The sequence below is a fragment of the Punica granatum genome, chromosome 8 (assembly GCF_007655135.1).
Source record: "Punica granatum isolate Tunisia-2019 chromosome 8, ASM765513v2, whole genome shotgun sequence".
NCBI classification, from domain to species: domain Eukaryota; kingdom Viridiplantae; phylum Streptophyta; class Magnoliopsida; order Myrtales; family Lythraceae; genus Punica; species Punica granatum.
The window spans coordinates 1,039,656-1,059,023 of record NC_045134.1 but is presented as its reverse complement, the minus strand read 5'-3'; the positions used below and the strand labels follow the sequence as shown (position 1 = coordinate 1,059,023).

Genomic DNA, 19,368 nt, shown 5'->3' with positions numbered 1-19,368 from the left:
AAATTATTATCATTAAAAGAGAGACTAGCCTCGCGCATCTTACTTGATTATAAGTAAAAACGTGACATAGTAAGAAGAAGTAATAGTAGTATATCAGTTTATGAAGAAGATAGAATTCATGCGGAATTCATGCAAATGATACGTAAAATTCTTTGCATGAAAATCATGAAAAGCTTCCATCACAGGCATCCGTCCCCACTTCTCTTAACTTTTTTCCTTTTATCTTTTTCTTATATATAATATTCTATTTATTTTAGTTTTATTATAAATAAATTTGATAAATCTTGTAGCACTCTCTTCTCCTTTAGCTGTAGGCTTTATTCGAAGGTAATAAAGAAAGTGGGTTGAGTTCCGTTTGGCCGAATCGGGTGCGCTTAGGACAGAGCAAAGACGACGACCAGATCACGCGTTTCATGAGTACCTCGTTCTTCACACGGCCGAAATTACTGTTCCGCCCCTGCTACTCTCGTTATTTTTTAAATTCAGGAATTGAAAATAAAATAGAACAAAACAAAACTCCCAGTTGTTGTACATTGTACGTTTTAATTTTCTTTTTTTTTTTTGAAATAAATTTTATTTGGGTTCGAGTTTTTATACCAATTGAAAGAAGAGAGGGCTAATCTCCGTTTGCTTTAAAAGACAGAGGAGGGCATGAGATGTTACTTCTTATGTACAATAATAACATCTTCCATACATCTCAAGCTATTAAAGCACCTCATTGAAGTAGAGGTTGTACCAATTCGCTGTCAAATTACCTTCATGCCCCCACCTTATTTGAAGCTAAATAATAGCCAACTAATATCTTTCCCATGTGTCACCATCTCAGAGGAAAAAAAAAGAAGAAGAAAAAATCCATGTTCAGACGAGAGATGTATTCGACATCTTAAACACACAATTCGCGGGTAAATTTGAAATGCAAAAAAATAATATCATAAGCACGGAATTCTATCATAATAATTCAAATATTGCAATTTTATAGGTTTGTATTTTTAAGTATTATTATGTTTCCACCCATTGCCCATGATAAGACCGGTTGATTTTAGCATTTTACATATCATGCAAAGAACTTGTTTATCATAAACCCTTTTTTCTGCTAAAAAACGCAGTCCAATTGTTTCCAAGTTTTCCTATCGCGTAGGAATTGAGGAAGGAAAAAGAATGGGGAAGGTTGATGTGGTAATTTTAGGCCGCCGGGGGCAAATCTCACCTCTCCTATAGCTGTGGCAAATAAGCAGCAACAACCACAGACAGAAGGTTAAAAATTTTAAAATAAAAATAAAAAAGGAAAAGAGGAAAAATGTTTTCTTTTTCCTGGGGTTTTTGGTTTGCAAGTGAAGAACTAGTAGGTGTATAGGTATAGCTTCCAGTAAAATTAAAAATAACAAGGAAAGGGCCCAAAAACGAAATTGTGAGTGCCCAAACAGGGTCTTCCATTCCATATACATAAAAATAAGAAAAATGAAAAATGAAAATGAGAATTAAAGAAATGCATCTATTTGGTTTTTTTGCTTCTTCTCTTTCTTCCTTTTCTCTCTTTCCTTTGTTTTCTGTTTCTTTCTCTCTCTTGTTTCTCTCTCTCTCTCTCTCTCTCTCTTGCTCTCTGCGTGTTTGTGTTGTGTTGTGTTGTGTCCTGTTCTGGCTGTGAAGGAAGGCAAGCAAGGGAAGAGAAGCTGGGAAGGAGGGTGACTGGGTGCCTTTTTTTTTTTTTTTGTTCTTTTGGTGGGGTGGGTTTCTCCGGCATTGATTCAATTGCCTGAGCTGCCAGATCGGTGAGCTAAGCTTCACACAATTACTTGACTTCACCTAATTCTTCCCATTTTGCTCCTTAATTCACTCCATATTTTGACCAGAAAGAAAAACCAGCCCTGAGAGAAGAGAGAGAAGTTGTTAATTCCTTGTTTGCTTGCATTCCTTCCCTCAACCCCAGAATTTAATCCATCCTCTTAACTCCCCCTGGGAGATTTGATTCCCTTTGGGAGATTTGTTCTTGCTTTCTTACCTCCCTTCCTCTCCATATAATCTTTGTCCCATTTACAGTGAATTAATTTCACCTGATTTGTGGAATCTTATCTCCCTTCCCCCACATGTTTTAATTGTGCTTCCCCAATTTGCTGCTCATAGTTTTGGAAACAATAGCTCAAATAATTTCCCCCAATCTCCCCGACTTTAAATTATTTTTCCTCTAGCTGGATTCTCAGTTGTTGGCAGATATCTGGTACAGGTGATAATTTGTATGCATTTATTTGGTAGTGGGACTGGAAGGGCTGAGAGAGAGAGGGCTTTCTGATGCTGTCTTTCCCACCTGGGTTGTGTGAATTTTACAACTTTGGATTCCAATGCTTATTTCTGTTGGCTGTTAAGGCTCGGAGAGGTGTGAAATTTGGGATTTTTGAGAGGTTTTTGGCAAATGGGGGTGAATTCCGACAAGAGGGTTTCCGGCATTGAATAGGGTTCTTTTCCGAGATCCCGCCGGGCTTCCTGGGGCTCCCCGCCCCCCTATTTGACCCCGATCAGAACTCACCGGGGTCGTAACTAGTAGCGAGTGGGGAAGGATTAGACTTTTAGGAGTGTGTGTATGAATTCTCTGTGGGACTTCGAAGATGGGTTCTCAATTCCACAAGATTCGACTGAAGTCCATATCGGAGGTGCCTATTGGTTGCCTGTGACTCCTGCCAAGCCTGCCCCGCCGAGATCTCATGCCACCCCCATCCATCAGACCGAAAGCCCGCTGGGCAAGCCAAATTGGCCGGAGTTTGCTCTCCCTTCCAATGGTTACCTCCATGAGATTCCAAATTGCAGCACCAATCCAGTGCAGGTCTCTAACCAGTGCCAGAAACCACCCCAGACTGAAGAATTCTTTGGGCTCGATTTCGATTACGTTGAGAGAAACCAGACGACCAATCAAACTGTTGGGCCCTATACCCAAGCTCTGAGCATCGGTAGTCCAGCTTTTGGCTCTGGTTCATTATCAGATATCTTGGCTTCTGGGGACGCGGCTTTTATTCCATCAGTGGAAGAGAGCCTGACCAGAAGCTTTGGGGTGGAAAATGAAGCTTTAGACCTCAATTTCCCGGCAGTCCCCAGTGGCTGGAGCAACCTCAACGCGGGGAGCATACTGCCTGCCACCGAGAATACATTCAGCAAGGATCAACTGACCACAGATTGCCAATGTAAGTGTTCAAAATTTCACCCCATTCACTTCCAAAGTACCACAACTTAATATCATATATGCATTTCCATTTTGAGCTCTGCTACTGAGACAGTGGATTGTAGTAAACCTGATAGACAATTCTATATAGACTCGCAACTTATATGATATAAGTCGTACATTTGAGATGAAGATCATATCGATTTTATGAAGTCTGCTTATCACAATGAACTGGATATATCAAACCTGACACTTTCCTCAGTCAGTTTCCTATAACTCCGTCAATCTCAATCAGAGGGGTACCTCTGAAGACTTTGCTGTCTTCCTTCTGACAGATTGTCCTTCCAATCAACCAAAAAATTTCTCAGAAATGTTACTTTTTGTTGGGAGAACCAGTTTTCCAACATACCTCTTGGGAAAGTAATTTGTTTGCTTTGTATTTCTGAGTCTCCGGGTTCAATGTCCTCCTGCTCAGTGACCTGCTGATGACTGTCGGAATCATTCGTTCTCTTCCTGCAGATGCGACCCCCACATCTTCTCAAGCGATGTACGATCTCAACTCGACGCCAAGAAGAGAAGTTGAAAGCAATCATGCATCAGGGATTGCAAACCCAATTCAACTTGCACCAATAACACCAGATCAGGCTCGCTCAGGAAACCCCCAGCTTCCCGTACTTAATTTCTTGGCGGACGAGAGCGTTAATCAGGAAAAGAGAAATGGAATAGAGAAGTCGGTGTCTTTCACAGGGATCGAAGCTGCCAACCCCAATAGTGATGAGTTGTTACAGAACATTGTTGACTCTTTCAAGCAAAAGGAGGGGACCCAGAATGGAACCGACGAAGGGATTGATTTGAACAGGACGCCACAGCAGAGAACACCCAAGAGGAAGAAGCACAGGCCAAAGGTCATCAGAGAAGGGAAGGCCAAGAGGGCCAAAACTTCTCAGACTCCTGAGAAGCCTAATAGCGCGTCCGGGAACCCGTCAGGGAAGAGGAAGTACGTCCGGAAGAAGGGCTTGAACGGAACACCGGTGGCTCCACAGGCAGAAGATGCGAGGGAAACAGGACCAGCTAAACAAGGCAATTTCATGAAATCAGCGAGAAGGGCTTTGAACTTCGACTTGGAGGAGGCAGTAGCAGAGGCAAGAACAGTGGCTGGGCGAGAACAGAGGACGAAGCAAGCTGATACAGCAGAGGCAGTCAACTTAGTTTTGAGAACTCAAACAACAGAACCGTCCACAAGGGCCAACTTTTTGCTTGGTACGACTGGAACATCAGTTCTAGAGGTTGCTCAACAGAATAGGTTGCCCACACAATATCGACAAGGAAGCATGCACGGTATTGCTTCCGCCTCCACTGGCCGCAGCTCTGCTCCATCTTTCCCTTTCCCTCAACTGCAGGCAGCTATTCAACAACGAACTGCAACAAATCACAGACAACTTGGAGGAGATGTAACATTCGCCTCGGCACATTCGGAAAGGGCCCTTGGAGTAGGTGTAGGTTGCTCCAATAGTTTCCTCGAGCAGATCTCACCGACACAGCAGCATATCAATAAAACAGGAGTAAGACAGTCTATGTTTCACCCAAAATCCAATATCCAGAACCTCACAAACTCGAGGCAAGTTTTCCTAAACAGGTTCTCTCAAGCAGCCTCGAATGTGACAAGGGACCGGGGTCTTCTAAATGGGCAAACACCTCAGTCCATCAGTACGGTAGCCATGTGGCAGCACATTGTTTCAACCCTTTCTGAGGCCCAAAGGAAGACGAATGCCGAGAGAATATCTCGTGTGTCGCCAATAGTTGAAGATTCGAGACAGAACCACATGAGAGGCCCGCACAGTGACATTACGAGCACAACATTGACAGCACAAAGGAATCATGAGATTTCGAGATCTTATGCTGCTGATGAGTTTAACCAACTTTTGAGAAATGGTTATCTTCAGTCTGTGGCTTTGCGCCAGCAACAAGCTTTGTTTGAGCAGCAGGTTCATTCAATAAGGAGGGAAGAAAGTGGCATCCTGAGTCAGATGAATCGAGGAGGCTCGATAGTAGTCGAGAATCATCCTCATCGACAACTAATACGATCAGCGCCAGATATACCTGGAAACAAGCAGAACAACACAAGTATTTCAGCAATGATGAGTCCAGTACAAACTAAATTGAAAACAATTAAATCCAAAAGGAATGCACCACGATCTCCTGCTGAAAGAAGAGGTAATGTGATGCTATCAATAAATTTCTAACATAAAAATCTTAGTAGTCTATCATTTTAAAGCAATCATATTATGTGAAAAGGAAATTTTGCAATAACTCCTTGTTGTGGAACATTCATGGTTTTTTGGGACCGGAAAAGAAAAAAGTCAATCAGAGGTGCCAATTCTTTTGGGAAGTGAAAACTCCTGTAGAAGACGTGTGCGTCTCTTTCTGTTAATATTGAGAAGTGCCTTTCTTTTTTATGAAAGCTGCAACCTTTCTTCAATTTTCAGGATCCACGACTGCAATGAAAGAGACAGGCCTCACTACGATTGACGAGATCATCCACCGACTAAGTAATCTTCATCTTGGAGGAGAAGAGGGTGCAATTGTCCCATATAGAGGAGATGGCACTATCGTTCCTTTTGAAGGGAAGAAACGCAAACCAAGGCCCAAAGTGGACCTTGACCCAGAAACAAACAGGATATGGAATCTTTTAATGGGCAAGGAAAAAAGTCAAGGGCTGGAAGAAAATAATCAGGAAAAGGAGAAATGGTGGGAGAATGAGCGAGAAGTGTTCCGGGGACGAGCTAATTCATTTATTGCAAGAATGCATCTTGTTCAAGGTAAATTGCACACATTATCTCATTTGCTTTTGAAGAGGTGTGAAGGCAAATATCCTTATGTCTAGTTATCTCCTGTAAAAGAGAAACAAAAAGCTGATGGTACTTTCAGAAGCTTCTAAGTGAAGTATCCGTTTTTTTGAGCTTCTAATAATCAAGAAATGATACCATCTTCAGGAGACAGACGTTTCTCCCGATGGAAAGGATCTGTTGTTGACTCGGTGATTGGAGTTTTCCTGACTCAGAATGTGTCAGACCATCTCTCCAGGTAAATCACATATTCCCTTAAGACAGCACTGAACCTAAGAGCTCATTTGGTTATTGAAAAGTTTCCCAACTTTCTTATTTTATTTTCCTGGAAACAAGTAATAGCTCTCTACTCAACCCTTCGACCTAGGAAAAAATTGTGTTTCTTTACCCCAACCATCCAAAATGAAGCAGCAGTTTTCCCACTCAGCACAAATAACAAATCTCTGACCTTATTCCGATTTTGCAGCTCTGCGTTCATATCTCTAGCAGCACGTTTCCCTCTTAAGTCAACATGCATGAACACACCTTGCGACAGGGGAAAAAATAAGATATTAGTGGAGGAACCAGAAGAGTTCACAATGAATACAAGTGGTGCCTTTGACTTGGGCACAAATTTACAATTAGTATGCAATCGGAGCCCAGTGGCAATCCATTCAACAAGAGAAAGTTGGAGGGATGGCGAGATTTCGGGGACAGAACGTGCAAACGTGTTCGAGCTGCAAACCCAGTGTTTAGAAGAAGAAGTTATATCATCACAGGGATCTTTCGACTGCTCAACAGTTGATGGCTCTGGTGGAATTAGATCTTACTCGGGTTCGAACTCCGAATCTGAAGATCTGGGTGTAAGTCACAAGTCCGAAGGAGTTCACCGGTCTGCTTCAAGAACTTCCTTACCAGGAGAGAGGTTCATGTTCCAGGACCTCAATAATCAAGCAAATGGAAGCACTTCACAGAATCATGGATCAGAGAGCGGATACGAGGAACCAAACAATAAAAGATATGCAAATGGGTCTTCAGCAAATACTCCCCCTTTCACTTTTGACAGTCGAAACACATATCTGGGCCACCTTCCAACCAGTCCCTGTCACTTGCAAATGGCTGCAGAACTCCGAGTAAGGAATTACGATGTATTTGGCGAGGAAAGCACTAGGTCGCTCTCAAAAGCATCTACATTCAGCGGGGATAGAGAAGCAAATGGTACTGCCAAACAGAGCAAACACCCACCAGAAAGTACAAGTAGGAGCACAGTCCATGAGAAAGGGGTGCTGACCTCTGAACAGACACAAATGATGGGCCGCTACACTGCAGGCGACAAGAATCAATTGTATCAACGGTGCTGTTCACAAACAGGATCTCAGTCTGGTGTCACTTTGCAGAGCATCTTGGAAAATACAACGGTTGAGCCAAATTCCAACGATCTGTTTTCTTCATCAACGAAGATGTATAAGGAGGAGACCAATGCCAAACAGGCAAAACCGAAGGGAGCAAAGCCTCAGGTTGAGAAAAAGATTGACTGGGATCACTTAAGGAAAGATGCGCAAGCTAAGGGTGCAAGGAGAGAAAGAAGCGGAGATGCGATGGACTCTTTGGACTATGAGGCCATGAGGCAAGCAAGCATTAAGGAGATCTCAGAAACAATCAAAGAACGAGGGATGAACAACATGCTGGCAGAACGAATTAAGGTAGTGTTCACTAAATTCAGACCTCAATGCTCTCAGGTTCTGATACTCCACAACTGCCAATGAGTACCTAAGGAGTCCATGCAAAACTTAAAGGAAGAGACTGAAAGCATGGCTTTATGATAGTCCGATGCTTTCTTGATATTTCACTCGCATATTCCCACCTCCCCTTAATTTGCCTCAATTCTCCCAAACATGCTGTCCAAGGCAATGGGCTAATGGTTTTTCCACCCTGCAGGACTTCCTCAATCGACTCGTTGAAGAACACGAAAGCATCGATCTTGAGTGGTTAAGAGATGTCCCCCCTGATAAAGCAAAGTAAGCTATGTGAAATATTAATCTTGGATTTGCCCAAAAACAAAATAAAACACTATTGCTCTTTAAAAGAATCTCTGCTCATAAGCATGGAAAAGAACATAAAAACTTGCTGTATTCTTCTTCTGAAATTAGAAATATCAATGCCACAGAGACTATCTGCTTAGCATACGAGGGTTGGGGCTGAAAAGCGTGGAGTGCGTGAGGCTTTTAACACTACATCATCTTGCCTTTCCAGTAAGATTTTCACAGAAACTACTTCGTAGCTAAAACTTCCTTGTGGAGAGATGCAGTATTACAGTACTACACGTTTCCATGTTTATAGGTTGATACAAATGTCGGACGCATAGCAGTTCGGCTCGGATGGGTCCCTCTCCAACCACTGCCTGAGTCTCTCCAATTGCACCTCCTTGAACTGTAAGTTCAATGCCCTATGAAAGGTATGAAGTCTTAATGTAGCATATAAAATCATTGATTTCTGGATATAGGTACCCGGTTCTGGAGTCAATTCAGAAATATCTATGGCCAAGATTGTGCAAGCTTGACCAAAGGACATTGTAAGTCATTCTCACTTCCAAAGTAGATAAATAATTCTTCGTCGCCTACTAATCCTAATGTCTTGCTGATCCGGTTTACTGGCTAACAGGTATGAACTCCATTACCAGCTGATTACATTTGGAAAGGTAATTGCGGTGTTGATTATAGCTTCTGTTCTTGCATTTATCAAATAGATACAAGCAGGGAGGAATAATTTGTTTTGTGGTTGATATCTCTGCAGGTTTTCTGCACTAAGAGTAAACCAAATTGCAATGCCTGTCCTATGAGAGGCGAGTGCAGACACTTTGCAAGTGCTTTTGCAAGGTTAATAATCTTCTCAGGCTGATATAAGCTTATAGCGAAAATCATTCGCAAGACAATAGTGTGTAAACATGTGATATCAACGTTTCTTCAAGAGAAAGAAAGTGCAATGAATTGAAGAGAAATGGTCGAGTACTAAAGCTAGAGTTTGCATATTTATAGGTAGCTCAATAATTCTACCTAAAAAGAATTTAACCAATCATCTCAATCTCAAGCAATTTGTAAGAAAACATAGACTGCAAGGGCGTAAAGAGAAAATGCTTAATTCAAGCAAATAAGCATAGTTCGCAATACTGATGTCAAACCTGTTTGCTTTAGTGCAAGACTTGCCCTTCCAGGCCCAGAGGATAAGAGTATTGTCAGCTCAACTGTTCCTGTGGCTGAGAGCAGCAATTCAGCGTGCATTAATCCAGTGCCGCTGCATCCACTAGAAAACTACTCAGCCAAAGAAGGGAAATCAGAAGGTGCTAACTCTCAGCCTATCATTGAAGAGCCCGCCTCTCCAGAACAAGAACGTGCTGTCCAAGAAAGTGATATTGAGGATGGATGGTATGAGGACGACGACGATGACGATGAGATCCCCACAATCAAACTCAACATGGAAGAGTTCACAGAAAATCTGCAGAATTTTATACAGGACAATAACATGGAACTGCAGGAGGGTGATATGTCCAAGGCTCTAGTTGCTCTGAATCCTGGAGTTGCTTCAATCCCAACACGCAAACTGAAGAATGTGAGCCGCCTACGGACAGAACACCAAGTGTAAGTTGCTATTCTGGGGCTAAGTTTCATACAACAAAGAGGGTATTTATGTTAACAAACTCATAGATCTGCAGCACTTCACCCAAAAGATTATAAAAACATATATGTATTTGCGTACAGAGAAATAAACAATTTCAACAGTCCCAATTAAGAATTCAACTGGAGGGTTCTAAAGGGGCAGTTGCAACCATCAATTTCTTGAAATTTTCTCTAAGATCCATTGTCAATTTCTGTCTTGCAGGTATGAACTTCCCGATGATCATCCTCTTCTAGAAGGGGTGGGTACTCTTCTCTAAATTCAAGATATTTTTGCTGCGACACCGCTTCTTAAACAATTATAGGTTCATAAATGCAAACGCTCAGTTGAAATAAACTGTTCACTTATAAATTCACAGATGCAAAAGCGGGAACCAGACGATCCAAGCCCTTATCTTCTTGCTATATGGACACCAGGTAAGCGTAAATATAGTTAGCCCCTGTTATGTAAGACCAAACTAGTTAACACTCAACAACTCTTCCCTTCACTTACATTGCATATCGAGATGAAAATCTACATAGACAAAGGATATCATTTTTCTTTCAACAGATAAATGTATAACTTGTCAAACTTCCTAACAACTTTACATTTCATGAAAAAACCACCAGGTGAAACAGCCAATTCAGTTCACCCGCCTGAACAAAGATGCCCATTCCAAGATACAGGAAAACTGTGTAATGAGAAAACATGCTTCTCATGCAACAGCATTAGAGAAGCCAACTCACAAACGGTCAGAGGGACACTGCTGGTAAGAAAATACAATTCTAATGATATTCAACACAAACTGAAAAACCTTCACCTCTGACGCACCTTCCCTGATAATCTTATTGTCTTTATACAGATACCTTGCAGAACAGCTATGAAAGGAAGCTTTCCACTAAATGGAACATACTTCCAGGTTAATGAGGTAAATACCCTAGCAAGCGTATATTTCTCACATTCACTTCAGCTGAACAATATACCTGAAAAAATTATGTCTAAGAGATGCATAACTTGCTGATATTGAACCACTGAACAATTAATTTGCGATGCAGATGTTTGCGGATCATGATACCAGTGTCAACCCAATTGACGTGCCAAGAAGTACAATATGGAATTTGCGGAGAAGGACCGTCTACTTTGGAACATCAGTGACATCAATATTTAGAGGTAAAAAAGAATCATGCTGTCTCTACTTATGGACATGTTATAAGTATCTCTGCAAGTCTAGCAAAGGAGATTACTCATGGGAGTATGGAAACTTTCTTCTTCTCCTTACTAGGCTTGACGACGGAAGAAATTCAGTTCTGCTTTTGGAAAGGTATGGAATGTCTCCCTGATGTTGAAATGTATTACCTGCTTCTCCTTCAAAGAGTAATATAGACTGAGAGGAAGGCAATAACGGATAAAAATAACTAGTAGTAGGTGACAAATATTGTACATTATGATAGTTTGCCTTGTTTTTGCAAAACTGCACATGAGTAATATCCATTAGCCAATATGCCTTTGTATGCATGCTTCTGCTTCTTGAAGAACCAAAATACTTCTGGTGTTTCCTATGCATAAAGTAAACTTAAAAAATTAGGTTTACTGCTGGCTCACAGACTGGTTTTTCTTCTCCCATTGATATTATTCAACTTGTTTCAGGCTATGATTCCTTTGCATGATAATCACCAAAATTTTCTAGTCTAGAATTTTTCAAGTCCGAAAATACTAATATGGTTCCAATGCACTCTCTCCTTTTTCTTGTTCTACCTCTTCTGTTCAAAGTGTATATTTTTGTTAAACAACTATGCAGTCAATAGCATATCACAACTTCTAAACCTATGAAAATTATATGCAGGATTTGTCTGCGTGAGAGGATTTGAACGGGGAACAAGGGCTCCTCGACCGCTGGTAGCCAGGTTGCACTTTCCAGCGAGCAAGTTGGCCAAGACAAAAGGTGAAAACAATGATGGAAAGGGATGACGGAACGAACTTCGACCGGGCCAAGTTTAACCAGATGTGTGAGCCAAATGAGAGGGAAAAGAGATATTGCTGACTGATGCAGCCAAGCAAACAGATAAATGACTAACAGGTTTTCCATTGTTCTTCCTCTAACACAGGGCCACAAGACAGACAGAAGTTTTCGAGTTTGAATTCAGGTTCCTCCTCAAACATGGAGACAGCAATTCCATAAGTCTTTGCGTGGCAGGGTAGAAATCGAAATTTTCAGGGTATACAGATGAGGTCAAATAACAAAAGTGCAGAGGCAGTCTAGCATGTACAGAACCTGAAATTGTTGTTATTTATTCATTCATGCTCAGAAAGAAAAGAAAGATGAGCCCATTCTTCTTCAAGAAGCTGTCAATTTGTGGATGCAACATGCATGTATTTTAGCATGAGAAAAAAAAAATGATAAGGTTGCAATTGCTGCTCTACAGTTCAATTATGTGCTAGGAGACCCAATAAATCCAATCAGACATCTCATCCTACAGTTATAGAAGTCTAACCTTAAGCTTGAAATTTTAGAGGTTATTCTACTTCTTCAAACGAAATAGATCACAAAGTGAATTGAAGTCCCAAGCCCTCACCTCTCTCGCTCAGGCCCTTTGGCTGGAGTTCTCAGGACGAACACATTTCCTGCATTCCATGATCAGGTCCTTTTTCTTGCGACGGAGCAGTCCTGAAGCGAGTTCTCTTGTTTCTTTCTTTCTACTCGTTGCTCCCACTATCACGGATCCCTAAAACTCATCATCAATCACGAAACTATCGCCAGGAAACATCCGAAATTATACAGAACAATCTAAGCAGGATGAATTTCACGAACATTAGCTCAAATGTTGAACAAGCAGCAGGTACAAGACATTCTGACATGCTCCAAACCATTGATCGAGCTTATATGAGACAACTAAGGTGACGACATCTATAAACAAAAAGCAAGATGAACAGGAACCAACATTTTTCCCGTGAAACCAAACGATCGTCACTGATAATGAATGCAACGCAAAAGTTTCTGCAGAGTAAGGGAGAAGCCATTACTGTCAGGGGAAGCGAGAAGGTTCCGTTCTGTCGTCTTCTCCGCTCAGCGCGACGCCATCCCCGCCTTCTCCTCTCCCTTCCCCTCCCCTTCCCGGGTAGCTCTCTTCTCGTGAGGTGATTCTTTCCGTTCCCTCCATAAGGCGCCGAGTACATATCTAATTGTGTCGATTTGAACGATTTGTCGCCATCTATTGGGCCATGGATCTGGGCCCATAATAACGGCCCCTAATAATGGGCCACATGCCCATTTCCTCAATTTCGGTTTGGTTGCCAGCAGCTCATATCATATTTTCAAATCCATATCCGAATACCAGATGTGCCGGGAAGCTAATAATGACCATGCAATTCCACTAATATGAAATACAGCTTATCATGTCGACGAGACCGACTGGATCTATGGCTAAAATCTCAACGTTTCCGAGCATCTTATTCCGATTGGATGAAACAATGGTCCAGTACATATAAACAATTACAAAGATATGTGGATACACACACACACACGTCAGTTCAAGCGATCGATCTGCAGAACCTTGGGACAGATTATTATGAGGAGAATCTGAAGACACTACGGCAAGTTTCAAAGAAACTGCTAGCCCGCTTCTTACTCGGCTGATGTGAACCGATCAGATTCTCGTGTTCGGAGCTGGGATCTGGACTGTGAACAATTCGGCAATACCTTTCCGAGGCAGGGGCCATCCACCCCATGGAAAATGCTCTCCTCACAGCACGTCGATCAGTCAGGGTCTCTCTCTCGTCAGCTCTTTCCCTCCGAAAATAGGCAGACAAACTCGAGCTGCTGCAGCTCACGGTCTGCTGCTTCTTCATTAACATCTGCAACTGCAAGCCTGCGCTTCAGGAACGAGTCGTTTACTTCAGTGTTACTATCATCCACGACCTATTTCACTCATTCCAGCAGAGGTTGGAGGCTTGGTACTGGAGCCGTGGACTGGAAAGAATCCGCTAGGCCGGATGCTGCTCCTTGTTTCTTTGAGTCGTCAGAGTGGGCGAGGCTCATGTTGTCTGTTCAGTTTGGCACTCTGCCAACAGGCTACATTTAAAAGCTGAGTTCAACATCCTAATTAACTCTAGAATTCGATCGGAAGTCGTCCGGTTCCAACGCGAAGGGGTCATTTTTTGAGGCGTGGAAACAGTGGGGACGATCTGAAAACGGCTGAAGGAGATGGCAGATATTGGGTGCAGTAACATCACATCACAATTCCAATGTAAATTGCCATTCAATATCATTCCAATTTCCAATGGTACAGTCTAAAACTGTCTGGCATTCAATATACAAAATTGATAGGCAGCTCAGTTCAGCTCAGAGAAGGGCAATGAGGATGAAAAGCAAGAGAGCAGCAATGAAGGAATACTTGAGGGCGGCCACGAGGATGGCCGCAGAGATCAAGAAGAGCTGCGACAGGACCTGAACGCTGGCCCACGTCAGCACGCACGTCAACCCCACGGCGACAACGTTGTCGGGGTCCGGGTCCAGTAGATCCCCGAGTTTCAGATTGAATATGGGCCGACGACCGTTCTTCGAATCCCCATCGCCAGCTCCATTGGACCCAGTATTGCCTTTGGGGTCCTTCCTCAGGTTCTCTTCCCCGCCGCCATTGTTGTTGGCATTTCCAGCAAAGCCAAGAAACGTCGGTCTGGGGTTCCTTCTGATTCTGAAATTCAGGGTTCGAACGGGATGGAGATTAGTGCGAGGCTGAAGAAGAGGGAGATTGGGTTTTGAGATTCGGAAGACGAAGAAGAAAGATGGGATTTGTGGGCGGAACGATGATATTGAGGAATTAATCCCCAACATCCTTCTCTGCTCATCTACTGCTTTTTCTTTTTTTCTTTTATGTGTCCTTCCTGGACTTGAGGAAGGAGAAATTCCAACAGAAAATCACAAAATTAATGTAATAATAATTTATATAAAAAAAAAAAGGATGAAAACGCGATGAACTTGGGCAGGACAGAGGATCTGGGCCTTGCCAGTGGGCTTATCCCAGAGAGACTTCGTATTGAGCTCACATGGGGGCCCATGAGTATAACCCAACTGTAATTACATATCGACGGTATACCTCGTTTGGAATCAAATCTCGGAAGAAATTACTTCAATTCAGTTCGTTTCAGTTCAACTCGACTCAATTCAATCGAATTGTAAATGAATTATGCTATTTGGAAAAATAAGGAATTTAACTGAAACAAATTGAATAATCTCATTTGGAATGTATTTTTAAATAAAGTAAAACATTAAATTAAGGTTGATAATTCCGAATGAATTGAATTCTTGCTAAATCTCATTGATTTTAGTCCGATTTGAAATGCAATGTGACATTTGCATTCCAAACAACATAATTCATTTGAATTCTTGTGATATAAATTGAGACCTCGCAATTTAAACATTACAATAATCAAACGTGAAACCTCTTGGTTACTAAGTAAGGGGCGCACTCCACTGTATCGCACATCAATTTTCCAATATCCTTTAACTTTTCTCGTAGTACACACATTAATCTCTATTATTTGTTGCGTTATTAATTGCAAAAGGCATCTCATCTGTAATATATGGCGTGCAAGAGAAAAATTTTAGATGATTCCATTATAATGATGTGGTGATAAAAACAAATTAAATTGCAATGATTAATGATAGCCAAAAAAATTGCAACGATTAAGAATAATTACAGTAATTATTTGATGAATTAATTTAACACTTATTCTTTTGCTAGAATAATTGATTGGTATTTCCACGCGCAACACGACGGGATAGGATCATCGAAGTATTTCTCGTTGTGTTAGGATTCGAAAAATTCACTGAATACTCTTCATTATTAAGATCAAGCCGATGTTTGAACAAGGTCGGAGAATTCATGTGGTCTTACTTAAAAAAAAAAAAAAGAAGAAAAAAGAAGTGTGTCCTGTCGGCAAAAAAGAGAAAGATAGAGAGGTAGTGAGTGACATAATGAGGGGAGAACGACCACAAATGAAAGGGGACACAAATTGAGGGAGGCTATGAGGGGGGTTTGGGATTCGGAATAAGGAGGAAATCTTACGATGGAGAGACAATATTAGGGTTCAAATTTCAGGATGTGACAAAAGGGCATTTTCCCTTTCGATCCCTTTTTTGCGTACACAAAGATTATGTAATGATGGCTCAAGAAAGTGCTCTCTCTTTTGATTTGATCTCCCTCCCTCTCTCTTCCTATCTCTTCTTCATCTCCATCATCACCATCATCATTTGCCCTAGCTAGGTATTAGCTCTCCATCCCTTTTAATTCCTTCTTAGAATTACACAGGATCCTGATCCTTAATATATATATATATATATATATATCTATATCTACTGGATTATGTACCAGAGATAAATCAGTAGTACCTCCAGCTGCTTTTATATGTATGTATGTTGTCATACAGCATGACATGACAAAATCGATCAATCGAAAATATATATCAAGCATCTTGTATATACTAAATTTTGCACTCTCCTAGCGAATTGTTAAGAATCTCGCGTTGGATTCGATCGAGACCAAGTTATTGTTTTGGTCTTTGGAGTCGAGACATCGATGTTAAGATTCTTCTTCTATAAGCGGGGCCCTTCTGTATATATTTGAATTGGGCCTACTCGGTAATGAAGGTGTTTTGCACAAAGGAGATGATTATGAGATACAGCTGTAAGGGAAGGGGATGGACGATGGAGGACCCCTCCTTCCCTTTTAGGCAAAGACAAGCCCCTCCTTCCCTTCATGGATAAATATATTTAGGCTGGGGATCTCATCACTCCACCCGCCCCGTTTGCGAAATCACTCTACTCATCAAAAATATTTAACCTCTTCTATATCTAAAGAAACAAGTTATAAATTAATGAAGAGGCAATTGTTGTTCCCATGCTTGCAGTTTGTGCACACTCATAATGATAATTTGCAAGAAAATGAACACACGGTCCCAATCAACATATTATAGAGACGAAAAAGCCTTCGCAAAAGTAAATTAATGTAAGACAGTTGTATTGCAGTTATAATTTTGTAACTCATATAGCATAAGATGTATCCAGCCGGCAAGTTTTACCCGTTGCCGTATTGCTTGTAAAGTGAGTTTACCAGTGGAAATGTAATTAGCGAAGATAGTATATATAATACCTCAATTATGGAGCACACATAATAGATAGACACGCATATATATGTACACGTAACATGTACTTTTTTTTATTTAAAAAAGTTGTAATATCACAGATCAGCAGCAACATTGTACTTTGAGATGAACACGCTCCTGGGTATAAGCTAGCTAGCTTCTGATAGTGTCCCCGCATGGCATGCATACCTACAGGCTACAGTTTTCTACGGATAAGGGAGACCCTGTGTCGTGGTTGCGCGTTCATCGGACCGGCCGGTTCAGATGGCTTCTAATTGGATGGAGTAAATTTATCACGAAACCCTAGGAAGAAACTGGATCGATTCGAAGTGAAGAAGGAGGAGGAGGGAAGGACTTTGTTTGGAGTAATTGTAAAGGTGTAATAGTGAAGTTTTTGGCACTGGCAGCACAGTGATGACTGGGAGTGGGAGTGGGAGCTTGCAACTGTGAGTGGTGTCAGCAACTTCTGGGAGAAGTAATCAGAACTGACAATCCTTTTTCTTGGTCTCACTCAGTTCACTCTCTACAGAGGGAAACTGAGATTCTTGCCTTTTTACATGTTTACGTCGTGGGGATGGCTCCCCGGTGAAACCCTCCCTTCACCACTCCCATAGTAGCTCAAGCTTCCCCTCGGAAATCCATTTATTGATTGTCGTGCATTGCTTGTCTTGTCTCTTGTGGGTATCTATACATGCATCTACGTACGCATACGTAAGTACGTAGATGTCTACATATATACACATAATGCATGTAATGTATGGTTATACGAGTTTCAACGCCTAGTCTTTTTTCTTTTTTTTTTGCCCTTGTACGAGTCGGAGCCGAACCTCTCAACGCCTAGTCTTTTGTCTACTGCATGTACGATCTTCCATCAGGGCCGTATTTCCTTCTCTGGTATAATTAGTGTTGTACTAATTAATTATCTTCTCGAAAATATGAAAGTTATTATAACAATATAATTCTCAATTAGAATGCATAAAAGTACCACGGAAGCGTTGTGTATTATATATATATATATATATATATATATATATATAAGCTCGATACGCTTATGGCTCTTAGTTTTTAAGATATATTTAATTTTCTTTAGTTAACTGTGTATATAAAGTCTGCTATTAAAATGCATAAAAAACAAGCATGGATTTGTTCAAGTGGTCTGTACTTATTCTACTAAAACAATATCTTGAATTTGAAGTTTTGTGAATGCAGAAAATATGTGCTGTGAGAACTTTATCACTTAGGAGGCCGACTCGACTCGACTGAATTAGTCATGGCCCAATTGAGTTTTCGAATACTAGAGTTCACACCGAAAAAAAAGGTAAAATAATTCCACTGAAAGATTAATGCATAAAGTGAAAAGTGCAAAAAAAAATGGTTTTATTATTTTCTTAAAAGTTAATTATGTAGGAAGAATTCACATTTTTAATTAATAACCTCATTTCCTTCTGTCCAACATATATGAAAAGAGAGGGACGACTAATTTTTGGTGGGATATATTCGATCTCTGAATTTTTTATATCATCCAGAATATCCTGTTCTTTTTCTTTTCTTTTATTATCCTAAGAAGAGTCTTAATAAATATTTCATCTTCATTGGGCCAAAAAGAAAAATTCCATCTATACATACATATAACCATAATCAATGAAGAAAACAGATACTGACTAGTGAGGTCTAATAAACTGATAGAAACCCAATTCCATTAATCATGCAGGGAATACACTGCTATATATTTATTAGGTTATTTTTTTTTGGTGGCATATATTGGGTTATGTTTACACATGGGCTATATGTAACTGTTAATTAAAAGGAAGTTGCACAAAAGGCGTTGCTTAATGAGATGTCTTACCATTAAAAAGAAACTGTGAGTCAAACGTGCATGTTATATTATAACTCATCTCTGGTTAACTTTCATAAGACCAAAATGATAGCTGCAATCAAAAGTAAACAGTCTTTCGAATTTCACCGGGAAAAAAAAAGCATAAGAAAGTAATGCAATGACCAAATGTTAGATAGAGCATCTGTTATTATAATTAAATTTCCACAAATATGCAATTATTATCCGAATCCAATGCGCTGTATCGCACATATGTCGCGCATCTCGGACTTGCCTCGCGCAAGCCGCAATGGATCGATCAGCTAACCTTTAGCCATTTCTCACTTATTCTATTTTTGAGCTGTGTGAAAGTTACACATATGTTCCTCGTTTTTTTTTTTAATAATTGGAGTTGTATATGATATATATATATATATATATATATGTCTATCATATATGTGCTGTGTGAGAAGATTGGTGAACTGATGATGATGAAAAGGTAGCGGCAGACTCGGATCCTGTCGCTTAAGAAAAAAGCTCAACAAAATTTGCTTTTGCCCCTTCCCTCCCTCGACAGTATGAGTAAGTTTGGTGCGTAAAGATTATATGTAACGGAGTTCATGTAATAATATTACAAGACATATAAAAAAATTTATTTTTATAATATTTCTAAAAATCAAAATAAATTAAAATACTCTAGAAGTTATGATTTTGTCACCTAAACTCTATTACATATAATATTTTCTCCTACAGTCTACACATATAATTGTATTCTATATATTCCCTTTTCA

The 19,368-nt window shown here is 40.6% G+C and overlaps 2 protein-coding genes across 3 annotated transcripts; one reads left to right on the top strand and one right to left on the bottom strand.

The window, feature by feature from the left end:
• Nucleotides 1-1,527: 1,527 nt before the first annotated feature.
• Nucleotides 1,528-12,045, top strand: LOC116188575 (transcriptional activator DEMETER-like). Of its 2 annotated transcripts, XM_031518023.1 has the most exons (19): nucleotides 1,530-3,170; nucleotides 3,668-5,362; nucleotides 5,635-5,967; nucleotides 6,142-6,232; nucleotides 6,461-7,676; nucleotides 7,912-7,991; nucleotides 8,141-8,225; nucleotides 8,314-8,405; nucleotides 8,477-8,545; nucleotides 8,635-8,671; nucleotides 8,767-8,849; nucleotides 9,165-9,608; nucleotides 9,850-9,886; nucleotides 10,004-10,061; nucleotides 10,254-10,393; nucleotides 10,487-10,552; nucleotides 10,680-10,794; nucleotides 10,907-10,945; nucleotides 11,468-12,045. In XM_031518023.1, the coding sequence occupies exons 1-19, from the start codon at nucleotides 2,576-2,578 to the stop codon at nucleotides 11,590-11,592; spliced, it is 5,400 nt and encodes a 1,799-aa protein (XP_031373883.1). In that variant the 5' UTR covers nucleotides 1,530-2,575; the 3' UTR covers nucleotides 11,593-12,045. The 2 variants fall into 2 exon arrangements, with proteins under 2 accessions (XP_031373882.1, XP_031373883.1); XM_031518022.1 differs by having other exon boundaries at nucleotides 1,528-3,170; nucleotides 10,680-10,945.
• Nucleotides 12,046-13,042: 997 nt separating this feature from the next.
• On the bottom strand, nucleotides 13,043-14,538 carry LOC116188576. The gene has a single exon (XM_031518024.1). It carries the CDS (start codon nucleotides 14,453-14,455, stop codon nucleotides 13,964-13,966), a length of 492 nt encoding a protein of 163 aa, XP_031373884.1. The 5' UTR covers nucleotides 14,456-14,538; the 3' UTR covers nucleotides 13,043-13,963.
• Nucleotides 14,539-19,368: the final 4,830 nt, after the last annotated feature.

Bases quoted from the DNA above. Each gene is read 5' to 3' on its own strand.
- LOC116188575 (XM_031518022.1), top strand. From the start codon at position 2,576: ATGAATTCTCTGTGGGACTTCGAAGATGGGTTCTCAATTCCACAAGAT. The intron at 3,171-3,667 runs GTAAGTGTTCAA...CTCTTCCTGCAG, and splicing joins ACTGACCACAGATTGCCAAT to ATGCGACCCCCACATCTTCT. The intron at 10,394-10,486 runs GTAAGAAAATAC...GTCTTTATACAG, and splicing joins CGGTCAGAGGGACACTGCTG to ATACCTTGCAGAACAGCTAT.
- LOC116188576 (XM_031518024.1), bottom strand. From the start codon at position 14,455: ATGTTGGGGATTAATTCCTCAATATCATCGTTCCGCCCACAAATCCCA.